Here is an 18,922-nt window from a genome sequence, read left to right on the forward strand (position 1 = left end):
GTCAGCGGGGGGAACGGCGCCGAGCGTGGCGTTTCCTTTGGGTCGTCTCTCCTTTGGTCCGCTCCAGCCGGGGATTGGAAACATTGCCACCGCGTCGCTGAACTCAGAAGCTGACGCATGTTTTCAATCACGCAGACACATATGCCCACCCACTCATCCACCCACGCACACTCGCAAAAAAACAAATAAAACCGTATAGAGGCAGCCCAGTGGCTTACCCTGCCTGCGCCCCACAAGCTGGTGTGGAATCCTGGCCAGGCCAGCGAATCGGTCAGATAGTTTGCCATAACGTCACCGAGCAAACAACAAATAAGTCAGTGGGTTTGTCCTTGTTCCATAATGACCTACATTATTTTTAGGAATACAAAATGAATAATAAACAATAGTATGCAGCAAATACATGTTTGGTCAGTTGGGCTAGACAAATGCCTGTCCCCTCCGAAAGTATTGGAGCAGCAAGGTCAATTATTTTGTTTTTGCTAAAAAATGAAGACAGTTGAGTTTGAGGTCAAATGATGGACATGAGATGACAGATCTGAATTTCAGCTTTCATTACCACCTAATTTTTAATTGAGAAATTGGAGTATTGGAACATGTAACTGACAGGTTTCTTGATGCTCAGATGTGTTCTGCTAGATTAATTGGTTAAACAATAAATAGGTGCTCTTGGTCTTAGCCTTGGATTTTGCCTGTGAAGACTGCATTTGTGTTAGAAAAGATAAACCAATATGACGACCAGAGAGCTGAGTTTGGGCGAAAAGCAAGCCATTTTGAAGCTTAGAAAAGAGGAATGTCCTGAAAAAGAAAGAAACCCCTGTACTGAGCAACAGACATCGAACAGGTTGACCAAGGAAAACAACAGCAGTTGAAAACATGTGAGAGCTGTGAAGAAAAACCCCAAAACATCAGTCAGTGACATCACAAACAATCTCCACAGGGCAGGGGTGAAGGTATCTCAATCAACCGTTCAAAGAAGACTTAGAGCGCAGCAATATAGAGGCTATACCACAAGATGCAAACCACTCATCAGAAAGCAATATTACAATTTGCAAAGAAGTACAGAGATGAGCCACAAACGTTTTGGATTGAAGTTTTATGGACTGATAAGACCACGATAACCATCTAATGGAAAGGCCAAGGTAAGAAAGACTTCTGCTCATGATCCAAAACACACAAGCTCATCTGTGAAGCACGGTGGAGGAAGTGTCATGACTTGGGCTTGCATGGCTGCTTCTGGAGTGGGCTCACTAATCTGCATTGATGATGTAACTCCCCCCCGAAACAAACAGTAACTGAAAGAGGCTGCAGTAAAAGCCTGGAAAAGCATCACAAAAGAAGAATGTACCAGTTTGGTGATGTCAGTGAGTCGCAGGCTTATTGCAAGCAAGGGATATGCTACCAAATATACCCTATGGTCCAATACTTTTGCTCACCTAAAAATAGGGTGCATACCAAAGGGCTTAAGTAGTTTTATATTAAATACCAGGAAATATAAACTGAAATTCTGAATCTCTTGTCTTGTGTATCTCAACCCCAAATGTATTGAGGGTATTGCAGATACAAAATAATTGGCCTTGCTGTTCCAGTACTTTTGGTGGGGTCTGTATAAAATATACATAATAAGTCGAGGCTCAATAAAGTTTCAGACAATAGTGCTTCAGTGCATCACAAAGCTGAGCAGGTGAGAATGGCAAGGCGTGATTTTCACTGAACACATCGACCCTGTCACTGGAGTGCCGACATCTGTCATGTCACCCTGACTTTATCGAGCCTTCCAGCAGGGGACGTTTTCCTAGAACACCTTTAAATGGCAGAGAATTCCCAAATTGTGAGCGAGAAAAAAAAAAGAGAAACACATCTTAACAGCCAAACTCTGGATTGAAATTCTTAGAGCTCTAACCACAGCCACAACCACAGTCTCTCTAGCTGTCAATCGTGTCGTAATGGGAAGCATATCGTAGCTGGGTTAAAATGTCTGGCTTACACAAATCACATGCAAGTGTGACGTCACGTCGTCACCCCTGCCAGAGGTCAGCATCCGATAGATTTATTCTCTAGTGTCGCCACCGGTGTGAGAAAGTGCCTTATTGCAAGTCCAGTGCAAGGCTATGTGGTAGTTTTACAACTACCCAACCCCTGCAGCTCAAAAGACCCTGCAGAGTTTCGATTAAAAATGCAAAGAACTGTGTAAAGAAATGGGAAACTGTCATATGACCAAAGAAGAATCGAAATGGAGAAGACAACAGGTAAGATGAAAAATTTCTATTTAATTAAAATACATATGGACATAAATGACTGTGATATATATATGTGACAGGCCAAGGAATCCACTGGAATGTTTTAATTAATTTAGTCAAAGGTGTCATTTGTGGTAATTTTGTGTCAATTCCAATGCTTGCCTCAACATCATAACTGGAACAGAGCAACAGACCTGCAGATAGCATCACATTCTGACAGGCAGCCAATAGAGAGGCTTTCATTCAAAGTCACCTTGAGTCATATGACCCATTGCCAGGGAAACAAAATGGAGGCAGGGTGACGTAAGGGGGTTTTCTTTGCCGCTGTCCCGGCACCCCCGACGAACAAAACTTTAGCTGCGCGAGAAAGAAAGGAATAAAGAGGGGGGGGGGGGGGCACGTTGATTGATAGTATTTCCCATCGTCTTGGAACCTCTCCCCGAGTTGCACTCCTGCTATCTTTTTTTGTCCTGTATCCGCTTAATAATTGATGTCCCTGCTTCACACGTTTCTGCTCAATAAAACCAATAAATCATATTACAGCCCAGACCACAAGTGCAGGGATCCCTTCATGTAAAATAAAGGCAGTGGCAAACTGACGCATTGAGGCATACTCAATAAGCTATTATGGAACATGTCTATTGAAATACATGCTTTTTTTTTTTTTGAGGTGGAGTAAAAGTCGTGGCATGGCAGCTGCCACCATCCATATAGATACATTTATTTTTATTTTTTATAAATGTATCCAGGTGAAATTCTGCTTCAGTGTCTATCTGTACTGTAAAGGCCAAAGCAAATAGGACGGAGCTGCTGATGGCTTGTATCCGGAGGACAGCATTTATAGACCTGCACAGGGTAGGAACTGTCCTGGACTGCCTGCAGAAAGGGGGAGGTATGAAGGTGTTCATACTCAAATCCTGGAGGGCCGCAGTGTCTGCTGGCTTTCAGTATGTTTCAGCTCGACGGATTATTTGAAGTCATTGACTAGCTGAGGAAGGAACTGAAAGGAAACCACAAACACCTGCAGACACTGCGACCCTCAGGACTGGAGTTTGGCCCCCAGGACTGGAATCCGGGACTGTAGCGTAGTGGCTAAGTTACGTGACTGGGACCCGCAAGGTCGGTTTGGTTCGATTCCCAGTGTAGCCGCGCTAAGATCCACACAGTTGTTGGGCCCTAACCCATGTATGTAGTAATAATAATAATAATAATAATAATATTAAAAACACCCCTGTGCTGAAGGGTGACTCAGGGACTTCAAGCCTGGTGAACACCCAGCACCGCCCGGCCCAACCGCTCAACCCCCACCCTGGTCGCCTGCCTGGTGACTCTCCTGGCCGCTGACCTCACATATTTGCCCCAGCACAAGGGGCTCCAAGGCAGCTGTGAGAACAAGCAGCGGAGAACAAGAGCAGGGACCTGTAGGAAGTGTACTCAGTACTTCTCCAAACGCGGTCTGTCCACACACAGTGTGAAAACAGCAGTAACGCCAGGCAGGGTTTACTCTAGGGCCATTCAGAGGGGGGGGGGGGGGGGGGGCATTCAGAGCCCTTGGGGGTTCACAAAAGAACAGTGAGAGAGAGAGAGAGAAAGTAAAGGATGGAAAGGAAAAAGAAAAATGAGGAGGAAGGGATGTAAATGAACGAGAAGGGATGCAGGGATGTTTTTTGTTTTTTTTTCTTTTTATTCTGTGCATTTCTCCTCCCAGTGCTGCCAGACAGGTGTTTGTCTGTTTGGACCTGACAACAATCATTTTTACAAGGGCCCACAGAGAAGCCAAAGGCATCATAAAACACACAGATACAGGCTTTGAAACAGACACACATGCAAACACACAGATGTGCAGAACTGCCCCCTGTTGAAATGATGAATTCCCATATCCTTAAAAACGGTCAGATTGAATGAGATTGTGTGCTTGATTGATTACATACTCTAGACGGGTCTTTTTTCAGACTATGGATAATGCAATGGAAGCTCCTGGTTGCATTGTTTTATTTTGTTTTATTTTGTGCAACATCCTGTACCAACTTGGCTGTGCAGTGTTATTTGGACCCTCTGTAAGTGCATAAAATGTAAGAAAATACACAACCATTACATCTCAGATTTATTTGAGTGACTCTGGTGGCACTTTCCCGTACAGGTGCCAAACTTTTACTTACTGTTCCTTAGGCTCTAAAATAAAAAATATTATAACAATATTTTTGTGTTTATTTCAACTGTTGGGCTCAATTTGACCCCAAATGTAAAACCGGCCATGCAATCTGAACATAATAGGAGGGTAAAACTGCGCTCCTTAGGTTACATATCGCCTCCCTCACCATCTTCATTACTGTCCGCGGGGATAATACGTCTTCTGAATTGACAGTTCTTTGGCTTTTCCCATGCTGATAGATGACAAAGGGATTTTGCATGCTTGTTACCTCATTTTTATGCTCTAGTGAAACAGGAAGTGATGGAATGACACAATATAGTTCCTTTAGACTGAGATTAACCAAATTAAAGTTAAATTGTTTTCCCAATTTCAGTTCGATTTATTTACAATAATTGTTTGAGGTACTGATAATTTTCAGATTCAAAATTTGAATGCTAAATAATAAACATTGAAACATGAGAGTAAATGTATTGAAATCAAATTATATAGTTTCCTGCATGTTTGAACAGAAAATATACGTCATCATCAATGTTGTTTATTATATGCAGCCTTTATTATGCATTTTTATTAACGGTGCCAATATTTCTGGAGCCCATGGTAGTAGCCTATAGCGGAAACCAGGGATGATTGTACCATATTTTACTCCAACATGAAAACTCAATGAGTGTTTATGCTAGAGCTCTTGGATATAAGCCACCCACATGTGTCTGCTATAAATACTAGTCATTTAGACACAATCCACAATATCACAGAATGTGTGAGTTAGGAGTTCTGCTACAACCCACCCCACCACTGGGCAGAGTTGTAACACTAGCTGGGGATGTATGTAACAGGAGCAGAATGTTGCTTTTTAGTCTTTAAACATAAAACCGCTTTATTTATAAAAATCTCTTTCCAAAACAATATACTGTGACAGTGTGTGTCTGTGTGTGTGTGTGTGTGTGTGCATGCGTGTGTGAGTGAATATGTCAGCTTAATACCTATGCACATTCAAGAGTGTGTCTACTGGGACACCCGTGTCTGTTTTTCTCTTCCATTTTCAAGGCATGCTGAGAAATAAATACATTCCAAAAACAATGAGTTTCAATCGAATTAAGTGTCACAACCATCCCCAACTCGGACTGGCATTAAATAGCCAGCTATTTTGGCAAGTGATTTTGAAGCTAGCATGAATTTGAAGCATCACATTTGACTGGAGAAACTGCTTTTTATTGCCGCGGAAGTTAAGCCATTTACCTACAATAGTGTGAGTGCTTGTACCTCAAAATCGTATTTTATTTTGCCTTAAAACACCCAATATTTAATATAGAATCATCAAACTTATCCTGTGAGCTCAAAGGGTAATGGTCTGGACGGAAGTGATCGCATTACCACAACTCATCCCTGATTGGTCAAAATGATGCTGTTACAACTAACCAATTGTTTAAACCATCCCGGGTCTCCGCTAACGTTCACCGATCAGCATTAAATTATAGTATGTGAGCACATTCTAACACGGCGGCCAACTAAATCAGAGCAAGTATACACACGAATGACACTGCAAAGGACTAAAACGGAAGAGGAGGGACGTTGTTTAATCAGCTGATTTGGCATTACTGTTTATTTAATCACTTACAGGAATACATACAACTCGGCGGCGTCTGCTCAGGACTCCTCTGGTTTGATGAACTGGAAACAGTTAAAAATATAATTTTCACGTAAATACAATCACACTCAATTGCTGTCTTCGTCGTAACGCGCGACGTTTTATTTATTGTGTCCATTATGAAAAGGGCTCCGCTGATACGCGCAGTGACTGAACGATTGGAGGATTGGAAGCGCTGCTGAAGACGGGAAACGGTAATGATGTGCCATAAAATGTTACTGCAGGGGTCAGCCGTCCCACCACATCCCTCTTTGAGCGCTTACACACACACTTATGCAGCTGCAGGCGTTTTGCGATCAAGTAGCCCATTCAATAATGGCACATTCACTGAATGCATTCTGTCTGTTTAACTAGCAATCTGTCTGTCTACTTCCCTGTCTGTCAAATTTGATAGTTAAATAAAATAAAAAAACAATAAAAAAAACAATGTTCGATCAATTTAAAGGAAAAAAAAAAACTTTCACACTCAATGAAGTCCATGAACTTATACTACATCAGCAACAGGCTGTTAGATATTCCGCTAGCTTCCAAAAAAAAAAAAAAAAAAAAGAGAGAAATTTGAACTTCCGATTGGTGAACCACAGCGTCTTGGGCTTTTGGTAGGCCACTCTCCAACATACATATGTCAGGGCAATTCTGCTACTGCAAAACGATTCACTTCTGCGTGAACTGACTGGTTGACTTCGAACTTGCGCGGGATTGTTCAGTTAATAGCCGCTAGAGGGATCCGTGCACGGGTTTCGGAACACCAAAAACACCGTCCCGACTCAGAAACGCACAGAGAAAGAAACCAGCCGTCAGTGGTTACCTGTGACTTCACAGTCCAGCTAAGAAAAAAAAGCGGTATAAACTTAAGAATTTCTTGCTACAGTCTACAAAGACATACAAAGCAATCTGCTTCAAAAGCGCGCGCCCATCTCGAGCTCTCCAAGCGCTATCCGCTTCAGGCAAACCATTGAAGATTCCCGATGCTACTGCGCTCCCCACTCGCTTTACAACAAGATCATTTTGTGCATTTCAACTTTTAAAAATCAAAATCAACTTTAGGAAGGCCATCCTGGGTTTAGAAATCTAGCCGCTCTGATTTTTGTTTTGAATTTTTGATATATGGTTTTTAAAAAAAATATATATTGTAATGTTGTTTTTACGACGAGGATAAGGAAACAAACATCAACAAAAATCTTTGACTAATGTAAAAGTGCTGCGGGTGCTGCAACTACATTCCTAAGGGTTTTTTAATCGAAAGAGAAATTATTGTGATCTATCCAAACTGATTGATTACTTAGCCATCCCTCTAGTTTAATGGGATCCATTCAATTGAGAAGGTGGAGCACTTGCATGAATTAACATATTCCTCTTGCCCCTCAATCTGTGTTGAAGTATCTTACTTTTTGCCTAAAGAAGGGGCAAGGAAAGGGGGTCGTGGCTTAACATTATAAAGGAAAAAATAACAGCATCGCCTTCTTGGTTGGTGTAGAATCTCTGTCTTGACAAGCTGTTATAAAATCTGAAGCGGGACCTGGGAAAAGACCTTAAGAGGAATTCTGTGGAGATAGGATTTTTGAGGAGATTTCATTCTTTCCATTCTTCTTCTCCTTTATTATTGTTGCTATTATAAGAATAATTATTGTAAAATAATTCTTAATTGTTCTGTTTTGCTCATTTTTTTCTCTCATTTTTTTTCAATTTTCGCTCCTCTTTTGAAAATGAAACTTTGGACTTTTCTCCCCTGGCTTCCGTGCCTTTTGATTTGTATCATGTGTTTGGGATCAGAGTGCGGGACCGTCCGGAGAACGGGCAGATCTAAGAGAGACTTGGTGCGCATTAGGGAAGCCAGAGCCACCTTCCCTGGGGCTTGCGCCACACGCCAGCCTCGGGGCAAACGCTCCTTGCCCGGGATGGATCGGCGGTCGCCTCGCCAGCACCGTCGCTCCTCCCAGGCGGAGGAGAGCACTCCTGGTCGGGGAAAGGCTGTTTATTTTACCGGCAGAGGAGACCAGCTACGACTGAAGCCTGGCGTGGAGGTACCGAGAGGAAATTTTACGCTGGAAATGTGGATCAAACCAGAGGGAGGGCAGCGATCGCCCGCAGTAATTGCAGGTTAGATTTGATTTATTTAAATTTTTTTCTTTACGAGAGAATGAATGGGTTTAACCCCCAAATGTCAGGCTGTCTCCCATCACAAGAAGTCATGGCTAAAGTGTCGTATTTATGATGAAATACATATATTTTTTTTATCACCGTTACGTTCGACCTTAGGGAATGTTAACACTATGCTTTCTAGTTTAATGGTGTCGTAGTTTCCATTAAGTTATTTTGAGTTTATGCCCTCAGTGCGTCACTCCAAATGATAGCTGCGGTATTAAGTGAAAACATGCCCTGTTGTCAATTAAAAAAAAAAAATATATATATATATTGTAATGGTAGTGGTTTTAAGGTTGACGCTTCCAAAGCTCTTGAACGATTAGTTGGTCCTGTACTGCATAGCAATAACATTTATTTTGAAACGTACTGCAATTTCTGAGGTTGAAGAAACTCCCTCCCGTGTGGAAGCATATTTAGAAGGCAGGCGTAAGTGCATAACGATAGTTTATATCTAGTCGGGAATATTGCTGGTATTGCAAATTTGGCGTCCACTCCCTTCCCAAATCTGCGATTTAAGACGCAGAAAGCTCACATTTTTTATCGCATTCTAGCGAACTAGTTGTATGTCATTAATAAATAAAAAAATTAAAAAAAATTCTATAATATAATAAAGAGTGACAAACAACGTTATTTATTTTTACTATAAATAAAGTTTAGTAGCCTATCTCGAAAGGGCGGACTGGATCTGATCAATGTGCACGAGCGGTGTGATTACAGGTTATGAAGCGTGTTAATTGTTTAATTATCACGGATTGCATATTATTTGGCAACTTTTAAACTCAGCCAGGCACACAAACTGTTAATATGAATCATACGGACTACGTAATGCCCATAGTCTTATGAAAACTTTATTACACATGAACAGGTAGACATTTATGGGAGTAGGCAATGCAGAACGTCGTTTTTTCTTTTCACTTCGCAGTGAAAAAGAGTCAAAGGCGTACCTCCAAACCGCCGCCGCCGATGCATGACATCATAGCATCAAGTTAATTAATTAGAACTTTCATTTTGATTATTAGAAAGCATCATAAAGCCAAATGTGCGACGTATAAAATTGTTATGGCAAGCACAACAAAGCCTGGCGATGTTCAGGCGACGCTTTGAAGACTTGGCCATTTAGACTGCATATTTACGCAAAAGGAAGAATTTCACCTGACGGTGCCGGTCGAGTAGCCTGTTGGATCAGATTGCTATGTCTTCTGACCGACACGAGGTGAGCCGTCTTTATTAGACATTCGCGTGCTGATTAATTTCCTCACTCGGGATGTTCTCGTTATCTACAATGCCGAACATTGTCCGACCACATCCTCACCGGTGTTAACGGCTGCTAGCCCATGTAATCATACAATTTACATTTTAGTCATGTGCCACGTACAAAAATGCATTTTCCTGTTAAACACACAATGGCAACAACTATGCATTGGATATCATTCTGCAGAATGCGTTGTTGCTTGTTGTCGCTCCTCGCCGCTGATTGCTTTGCAAAAAAGTGCCCTCGCGTTTGGATAACTTCCCTCTGGTCGCCCGTGTTTTTTGTTCAGATCTATGGCCTGGTTTTAACGAGGCCGTACCGCCCCCGAATTACAGGCAATAACAAGTATATCCCCCGCAAAAACCTGACAGCGTAGTATTTTAAGGGAATGTGGCTAAATTTCGAATTGTTTTATGCGGTATCATTGATCTAGTGCATCTGCGCGGATTCCCACCGATTCGATTACCTACTTGACGTTTGTATCATCACGCTTTATTATTGAAGTAGGCTACAGGAAACATGCATGAAACATTTTTAATGTTTAATGAAGGCTGTTCACTCACAAATACAGCTGCAATGGTGGCTACTTCATTCAAATATAACAAGGACAGGCTATGATACTTCAGTAAATTTAATACTACATTAAACAAAAATATTGAGGAATTTATTTAAATCCGTGACATGCTTTTGATTATCCTCAACCACATACGCCCAATACAGGCTGATAAAATCTATATAGGCTATTGGATATAGCATGTGTCCAGTGTGTTGAGAGAAAATAGGCAATACGTCTTTAAGGGAAGTTGTATGGATGATCTCTGGGCTGGAATCGGAGTAAAAGGGCGTGTCGTTTTGCTTTTTAAAGAGCGAAAGTTAGTTGATGTGTCTTTTGATCCCCCCGACTACCAACAGAGAGCGTAATCCTCATTTTGCAGACGCTGAAACGCGCAAAAATGTTTTAGGGATCCTCGCGCAAATACCAGTTTCGTAGCTCAGCCGATACTCAATCGTGCAATTTCACGTTGCATACAGAGAACAATTGAGACACTCGCTGTTAGGGTTGCTTTAACACTGCAGTTATGTTACTATATGGAGAGAAACAAGACAGACAAGTGATGCAATACCAACACTTAAAGCTCTACACGGAAAAATAAATGTATAGCTGGTCTAAAATTTAACATGGTACAGTCTGCTAAATCCAACTTTCTGCACCAGTCAGGAATGAAGTAACATCAATTTTCTTTTTTATTTTGTTGTTGTGATCACAAATTTTAATGTTTTGCATGCTTACTGACACAATAGTTTGTGTTTTTATTGACAGTTAAAAGGACAGAACAGTAGGTCCAGAACAGTATTGAAGATGCATTCTATTACCTTCAAGCCCCTTTATGCACAGTGATTTACAATGTTGCTCATAGTGCAACCACATTAGTTAAATGCGAACATGACATGATAATGTGACATGCATACATGGGCACAGCTATATGTTTACAGTATAAATATAGTGTTGTTGTATAACGGCATTTTTAAGTAGGATGTTTGGAAACAATATGGGCTGAATGAAAGCATTCCATGCAACAGAGAAGCGGGTATAACTGCGTTATTCATTTATGTAGTCGGGAACTCAGAAGTCAGGATTCTCTGCAATACGACGTATCGGACGGCCGCACTTAAGCTGAAAGACTGGGGTATTTGCATAGTCAGCCCGGCCAATGGGAGCAGAGTCATGGCTGGTCTGTGACTGGACGATAAGAATGGCAGCTCTTTCCCCCGCCGTGTGACGGGTTCTGATAGCACCTGCTTCAGTGGTGCTCATCAATGTCGTGCCACAGTGCAAATGACAAATTCTGCTCTCTCTGTGTTTGAAAGATGCTCCACACTGCGGTTTAACTCCAAAGAAAATAACTTTATTATGTGATGGGGGGGGGTGGGGAGGGAGCAGGTGGAAGGGTGCTGGGGGTGCTGGCGGAACCCTTTCTTCACCTGAAAGTAAAATGGAAATTAAAAAGATGAAAACAGCTTTGCGATTGATTATAACAGGAGAACTTTGTGGTTGAGCTAAATGGTAAACGGTTGGAATTCACATAGCGCCTTTATCCAAAGCACGGTACAGCTGATGCTTCTCATTCACCCATTCATACACACACACACACACACACACACACACACCAACGGCGATAGGCTGCCATGCAAGGTACCAACAGCTCGTCAGGAGCATTTTAGGGGTTAGGTGTCTTGCTCAGGGACACTTCGACACACCCATGGCGGAATCAAACCGACAACCCTCCGACTGCCAAGTGCCTGCTCTGTCAGCCCATACTGGGGGCTAAATGTTTGTAGTTTTTCAGGTGGCTTCCTGAGGGGCACCTGCTTTATTTACCCCATTCTCCTGAGACCTGACCATTCATTCTGGCCCCTGTAGGTGACATGAGTCTCCGCTCATAATAACTTTTTTTTTTTTTTTTTTGCTTGTTCCTGCCGGGTCTCAGGAGGATATGAGGTTGAAATGTGAAATCCACGCATGTTACGAGCGCTCCTGGGCGTTGGACTCAGTGCGACTGGCATTAGCTTGCACGCCAAACTCGAGCAGAAGTGCACAGCAGGTCAGGCTGCACTGACCCTCTCCAGACATCTGTCTCACGGGAGAATTCGAGCCATGCAAGGGCTTGCGCTTCAAAACGTATTCCAAATAATTTTGCGCAGAACGCCGAAAAAGACCTGGATGCAGGGGCCTGCCCAGAGACTGGAGTGATTTGGGGCAGAATTCCGCCCTGTCCGCCGCTGGCCTGAGCCCTCGCACGCATGCCCCGTTCCCGAGGATGTGCGGAATTCCGCACCGTCCGGCACGCCGATGCCAAACACGCCGACGCCAAACACGCCCGCCCTCACTCGTCTCCTCCCGATTCACGGCTGGGAGGAAGGGTCACACCGTAACGCATCAACGTTTTGATTTGTTCCTCTTCATTGTGTGTGGGTGCAGCCGTGTACCTGTGGCTATTCTCCAGAAGGTCAAACAAACTAAGTAACAAGTAGCATCTTATTTGCTGGCTTATTTCCTCTCAAAGGCTTGGGCAGAACCTGGATTTATTTGTTAATATTTTATTCCATGATCTCTGAGATCTGAGGAGTTACGGCAGGCTTGCATTTCTGTATTCTGGAATATTTTTTTATTAATTTCCTTTTCTGAATCCTTGTCCTGCTGTTACTTCAATGTGTTCTACGTTTCACAATATATATGTAAAATATGGCACAAAAGGAAACAAACACAAAAAAGATTAGATTGGCATTAAAAAAGGAAAGAGGCACACTTTACATGATGATTGTGGGTAAGATGTTGGGGGACTGTGAAAACTTGAACTATTTGAACATATGAAAAATATTAACTTTCACACATGTGCTCCTTCTGGAAGCACCGGCCAGGGAAGACCTCTTTTATTTGCCTTTTAGCAAAACAATTCAGATGACATTCAGAGAATCGCAGATGTAGCTCCAGTTCTCAATGCCGACAGACTGTTCGCTCTATTAACTGCCTGCAAATATCCTCCCGTGACCTGCCAGAAAAAAACATTTTTTTGGTAACATGTAAGTGTACTATTTGCAGAAAATAAATGAAATTCATAGCTGGGCCGCACTTATTTGTGAACTGGGCTGCAGTGCCCTTTCCACCCTAGCTTTATGCCACCATTCGTTTTTTAAAAAGGGCTGGCACCTTTTCTCCACACTCTGAGAAAATAAATGGTTCAAATAGGAACCCTTTAATCGCATACGAGTACCCTAACTTGAACTAGGGTTCTTTATTGAGCAAAATGGTTCTTCGTCTGGCAGCTTTCACTGCCGATGAATTCGGATGAAGAGTCCCCTAAAGAACTGAAAACGGAAACAAGCCAAATAAAAAAATATTTTGCGAGTGCAGGGATGCGTGAGGGTTCTTCAGTGAACCCCTAACACTCACGTTGCCCCCTGTTCTTCTCCGTAAAGAGGCATGTGGCACCCCTGGCTTGTGTTGCCTCTCCCCCTCCTCATTGATACAAATGATTGCCCCCCCCCCCCCCCCCCCAGTGCAGAAGGGCAATTCCACCATAAACGACATTACAACTGCAGGATATTTGAGTCCAATGCAACTACATAAGAGACTGTGCTTTTATAACCCACAGGAGGAAATTACTCTTTATCAGTCTCTATTATGCAGCTGTATTGGGCTTCACCACCCGAGTATCCCGCACTCTTAACGTCAGTAGAACTGCCGTTACAGAAACTGAAACCAGTTCTATCGCCCATAAAAAATCGCTTCCCCGTGCTTGCGCGTACGGTATGTGCACTACAGAGGCGACGGGTAATGGCCTTCTCTGGAGTTCACACAAAGACAGGCGAGTGGAAGGCTGCTGTCTGGGTGCGCGTTGGTCTCTTGCGCTGGCTGTCCCTTTATCCTTCTCCTATCTCCCGCAGGGCGATTGAGACGACGCAGGCGTGCGGGCGCCAGGGCAGGGAGGGTTATGACAGGCATGGCACTAGCGCTGTGGCAGGAGGGAGTAACACGAGGCGGATTCAGGACCATGAACAGCGCAGGGATATAAGGAACCGTGTCAGCTGGATGTAATGTGACAAACCCCTTTAAGTAGGGATCCGTGTTCCGTTCATCGCCTTGGGAAAGGGGGGGCGGGGGCCGGTGGTCAACCCCTTTAATATGTGTCATGGCACTTCCCCAATCATCATTTACTGCAAACTCACAGACCATTACACCCCCCCCCCCCTCCCAGTGCTTCAGCCCCCCCCCCCCCCCCTGAGAACAGCCCTGGTGTGAAGGCTAGCTGGTTCAGTGAGTTAGACTAGCCATTGCAGTGGGTTAGTCTTTTAGTCAGTTTACGCTGTAGCAATGTAGCGTGCATTCAATGCAATGCTGTAGCCTTCTCCCTTGTGTTGTGTGGTGTCTCCTCTGCTACAGTGAGGTAGCTTAGAGCCCACTGCAATAATGTAGCCTAATGTAACCCACTTTGCCCCCCTAGAGGGCAATTTCCACCCATTTTTTTCTAGTCCTATAAAGTGTCAATATCTCAAAAAACATTTACTGCACACACATGGCTGAAGACTTACATAAGAGGCATGTACCATTTTGGAATTTGAGATGAAGATATTTATGTCAGGGCATGCACATACAGTGTACACAATAGGTACACTAAAATACAAAAAAATTTACAAAACGCCTTATGTTTTTACAATTTCGCACTGAATATATCAATTTCTACGTCAAGGACCAAACTAGAACTACTTTATATATATGTGGACAAATGTTCAGTGGTAGTTAGTCGTACCTTCCTTAAATATGCCTGTATGGAATAACAACAAACCGGAAATATGTCTGCTACATCAAAGATTTTTAGAAGATGCATTTTATTGTTTGAGTCTGTGGCGAGCTCGGGGTTGTACACCGTGATAATGGCGAGGGGGAGGCTGGTGTCTCATTGGCCTGCTTTGCAAATAAGAGGCTGATAAGCATCTAAGCCGCTGTTCTCGCTAGCGGAGATGGAGACACTGTCAGATGGTCCAATTGTCTGCCCATCTCTGTTTTTGAATGATGGCCTATGTCTCTGTGCCGTTCTGGGATCAGTCAGCTATGTTGAGTTTGGCAGATCAGGCCACTGGCATTGGCTATGCCAGTGGACGTCAGTCCTGGTCCTGGAGAGCCACAGGGTGTGCTAGCTTTAGTTGTTACTTACCACTTAATTGATCAATTAAAGCTGTTAACTACAGTTAACTCACCCCTCCTGGTTTCTTTGGTCTTAATTGGTTGGTGATATTCAGGTGAAAACAAAAACCAGCACACCCTGCGCCTCTCCAGGACCAGGGCTATGGACCACTGGTCTATGCATGTAAGGCTACTACAATCCCTGTGCTTTTTGATAAAGCACAGGCCATTAACTCAGATCTGGTTTACTGCACTGTGTGACGTAAAGAGAAGGAAGTCCACATAACCTCCACAATAAAGATCGCCCCCAACTCTCAGCCAGCTCCTTCCTGTGCTTGATGTCGTACAGTATGCAAGCGGGGAATTGAGTTACATCTATTAATTAGGCGGGCGATAATACGACCTCCAGGGCCATTTTGGCAAACGACACCAAATGCAAATGGGAAATGGACTGCATTCATGTAACGCTTTACAATCGATGCCTCACCCATTCACACACACACTCACACATACACACACACCCATTCACACACACACACTCACACACACACACACCCATTCACACACACACACTCACACACACACACACACCCATTCACACACACACACTCACACACACACACACACCCATTCACACACACACACACACACCCATTCACACACACACTCACACACACACACCCATTCACACACCAATGGTGACTGGCTGCCATGCAAGGCACCACACAGTTAGTGGGGAGCTAGGTGGGTTAGTCTCTTGCTGAGGGACACTCCGACCAACGGGGGACCCTCCGGCTGCTGCTCTTAACTCCTGAGCTCCTACCCCCATCAGCCCGAATGACCAGCATAACTACATTACATTACATTACATTACATTTATGGCACTTGGCAGACGCTCTTATCCAAAGCGACATACAGTTGATTAGACTAAGCAGGAGACAATTCTCCCCTGGAGCAATGCTGGGTTAAGGGCCTTGCTGAAGGGCCCAATGGCCGTGCGGATCTTATTGTGGCTACACCGGGATTAGAACCACCAACCTTGTGTGTCCCAGTCCTTTAGCTTAACCACTACGCTACAGGCCGCCCCATAACTAAAGGTATCAGAAGAGGGTAGACAGACAACTAGCAAAGGCTGACCAGACAAAAGGAAGTTCAGTGAGTTTTATTCACTCAGCATTAGCTTACATTACAATGAAACAGAAATATGTTGAACAATTGCTAAATCAAAAAGAAAAAGTGATATATTTTTGCTAAAGAGGTCAAACCTCGCAAATGGACCGGTGGCTTGCATTGTTTATGTCACATTCAATACGAGCGAATCATCTGCATGAAGAAATCTTAAGATTATGATTCAATTACAAAGTTTTTTTTTTTTTTCTCAAGAGTTACTTACATCTGTTGAGGTGTCTGACGCTTAATTAACGCTTTTTGTGAACTTCGTCTGCGTTGGCATGAAATTTCACAGCCTAACAGGGATATCACACGTGCTAACACACAGGTGCGTTCGGTTCTGAATGTACAGGAAATTACTCTCTTCCAAAGCTACTGTAATGGCATGGCCGTGATAATGGGATCTTCTGTGTATCTCTTTGGTGTAGTGCAATGGGTTTTGGAAAGACACAGAGATACTGACCTGGCCAGGACTAGTGTTTCCTAGAGGCAGCGCTGCTTAGATATGCACAGGCAGTGGAATGCTGTTCAGAACAAACATGCGTCAGGAATTTGGCCCTTTATTTCTTTAATTACAATGTAAAAAAAATCCAGTCCAAAACAGGCATCGGTCTCTGCTGGTGTTTAAAGAAATAAAACCAATGCAGTCATGGAGTATATCCAAGATTACTGGAAAATATCATTTCCCAGTTGAAGTCAATACGAATTCCAGGATATGGTGCTTTTCCCATTCAGAAATACCCTGGCAGCTTCTCTAGCTGTTGTGAAACCGCTACACATGAGTAATAATATTTATAAAAAAACCTTTTGACACGTTTCACCCTGCATATTGACAGCGGAGATGCTGTGAGTGTTAAGAGGAGTAGTGCCACTCTGAACTGTAAGTCAGACAAGAGAGGATACAGGCTGAGCGATGGCAACAAGTCACTCTATCTTATCTCTGTCCTGTGATACTCCAGTGCTCCTCCTCCAATCACAGTGGCTCTTGTTCACCCTCTGCACCCAACCACAGCATGTCTTGTCCATGTGCCAAGTGGTAGCTAGCTATGTACCCACTTGGGCGCAATGGGGGTGTGGATGCGAGTTGAACGTGTAGTAGATATTTCGAAAAAAAATATATCATGTAGTTTCTGAAAAAAAAACTAATTTGCACATGTGCTATTTCTCTAGCATTCTGACAAAATTCACAAATTGTGTGTGGTTTGCGAGGAAAAATAGGACAAACGAGTTACATTTGAACCTTAAGAGCGGCATATTCACTTATAGCCCACTGCCGGAGCATGTATTCAGCACGCCACAGTTGTTCTTACCAGTCCACACCACAGAGCTTATTTAGCCTGGAATAATTAAATGCGTCCCATTTCTTCTGCGTGGCGGGATTATGACAGCTGTTTACACTGCAAACCTTGCAGGCATTTCAGCATGACTTCAGCCCCGCTGAACAGATGACTGCCTTTCTACCAGACGGTGGAAAACACTGAAACGCAATACTCTCCCCAGCCAACTTTTATTTGTGTGCCTCTGCCTGGGAAATCAACCACGAGGCCTGTGAGCTCGTTCATACCACGGACGCCGTCGAAACTCGCGAAGCGAGCAGACCCCTGAACGCCACGGACGGTGTGCAGAAGCTGCGTGTTTCTTGCAAACAAGAACACTAGTTTTACGAAGTCTTTTAATTTGGGGGCTCAGAAAAAGAAAGCTTGGCTTATTTAACGCAAATCTGTACCTGCGGACATTTTGTAATCCAGCCAAAATTTACCTGAGCGAGGAGCATGCACGTGGATCAAAAAAACGTGTTAGCATCCATGCTATTTCACTCTGCCTCCTCCCTCTCTTCCTCTCTCTCTCTCTCTCTCTCTCTCTCTGTTTTGAAGAGTTGTTTTCACTCCTCCCCTTCCCCCCCTCTCTAAGTTGATTATGAAGCAGAAAGTTCCTCTCAGTTGTAAGAACACATTACCTTCCTGAACTGAATGTATGCTTTCCAAGCGAAACAGGAAAAGGGGGTTTGGGAGCCCCTAGCATAATAAGGTTTCTGCAGAAAAGTACCGTTTCTGATTTTTAGCTTCCCAGCCGATGAGACCCGTTGCAAGGCAGCAGACTGAATGTTCACGTAACCTTTGCTCTGTTGATCCAAGACCACACTGTTGGGGTTTGATCGTTAGCAGATGGCCAGTTGTAGTCAGTTAGTGACAGGATGAGGAGGCTCTGAAGTAGCTCAGTAAGTGACCTACGCAACTCACCCCTGATTTACAGGCTCACACAGTGCTAAGCACATCCTCTCTGTTCTCACAGGGAGACTGAGTCCGCTCTCACTGAGAGAGACACTGAGTCTGCTCTCACTGAGAGAGACACTGAGATACTCACACTGAGAGACACTGAGTCTGCTCTCACTGGGAGAGACACTGAGTCTGCTCTCACTGAGAGAGACACTGAGATACTCACACTGAGAGACACTGAGTCCGCTCTCACTGAGAGAGACACTGAGTCTGCTCTCACTGAGAGAGACACTGAGATACTCACACTGAGAGACACTGAGTCTGCTCTCACTGGGAGAGACACTGAGTCTGCTCTCACTGAGAGAGACACTGAGATACTCACACTGAGAGACACTGAGTCCGCTCTCACTGAGAGAGACACT

The 18,922-nt window shown here is 43.7% G+C and overlaps 1 protein-coding gene across 1 annotated transcript in view; it reads left to right on the top strand.

The window, feature by feature from the left end:
* Window positions 1–7,740: 7,740 nt before the first annotated feature.
* Window positions 7,741–18,922, top strand: part of LOC133141018 (pappalysin-1-like) — a 133,126-nt gene continuing 121,944 nt past the window's right edge. Inside the window, exon 1 of the mRNA XM_061261371.1 lies at window positions 7,741–8,134. Within this exon, the coding sequence (XP_061117355.1) occupies window positions 7,741–8,134 (394 nt within the window). The remainder of the gene's footprint in view (window positions 8,135–18,922) is intronic.

The sequence above is a fragment of the Conger conger genome, chromosome 11 (genome assembly GCF_963514075.1).
Source record: "Conger conger chromosome 11, fConCon1.1, whole genome shotgun sequence".
Lineage (NCBI taxonomy): Eukaryota > Metazoa > Chordata > Actinopteri > Anguilliformes > Congridae > Conger > Conger conger.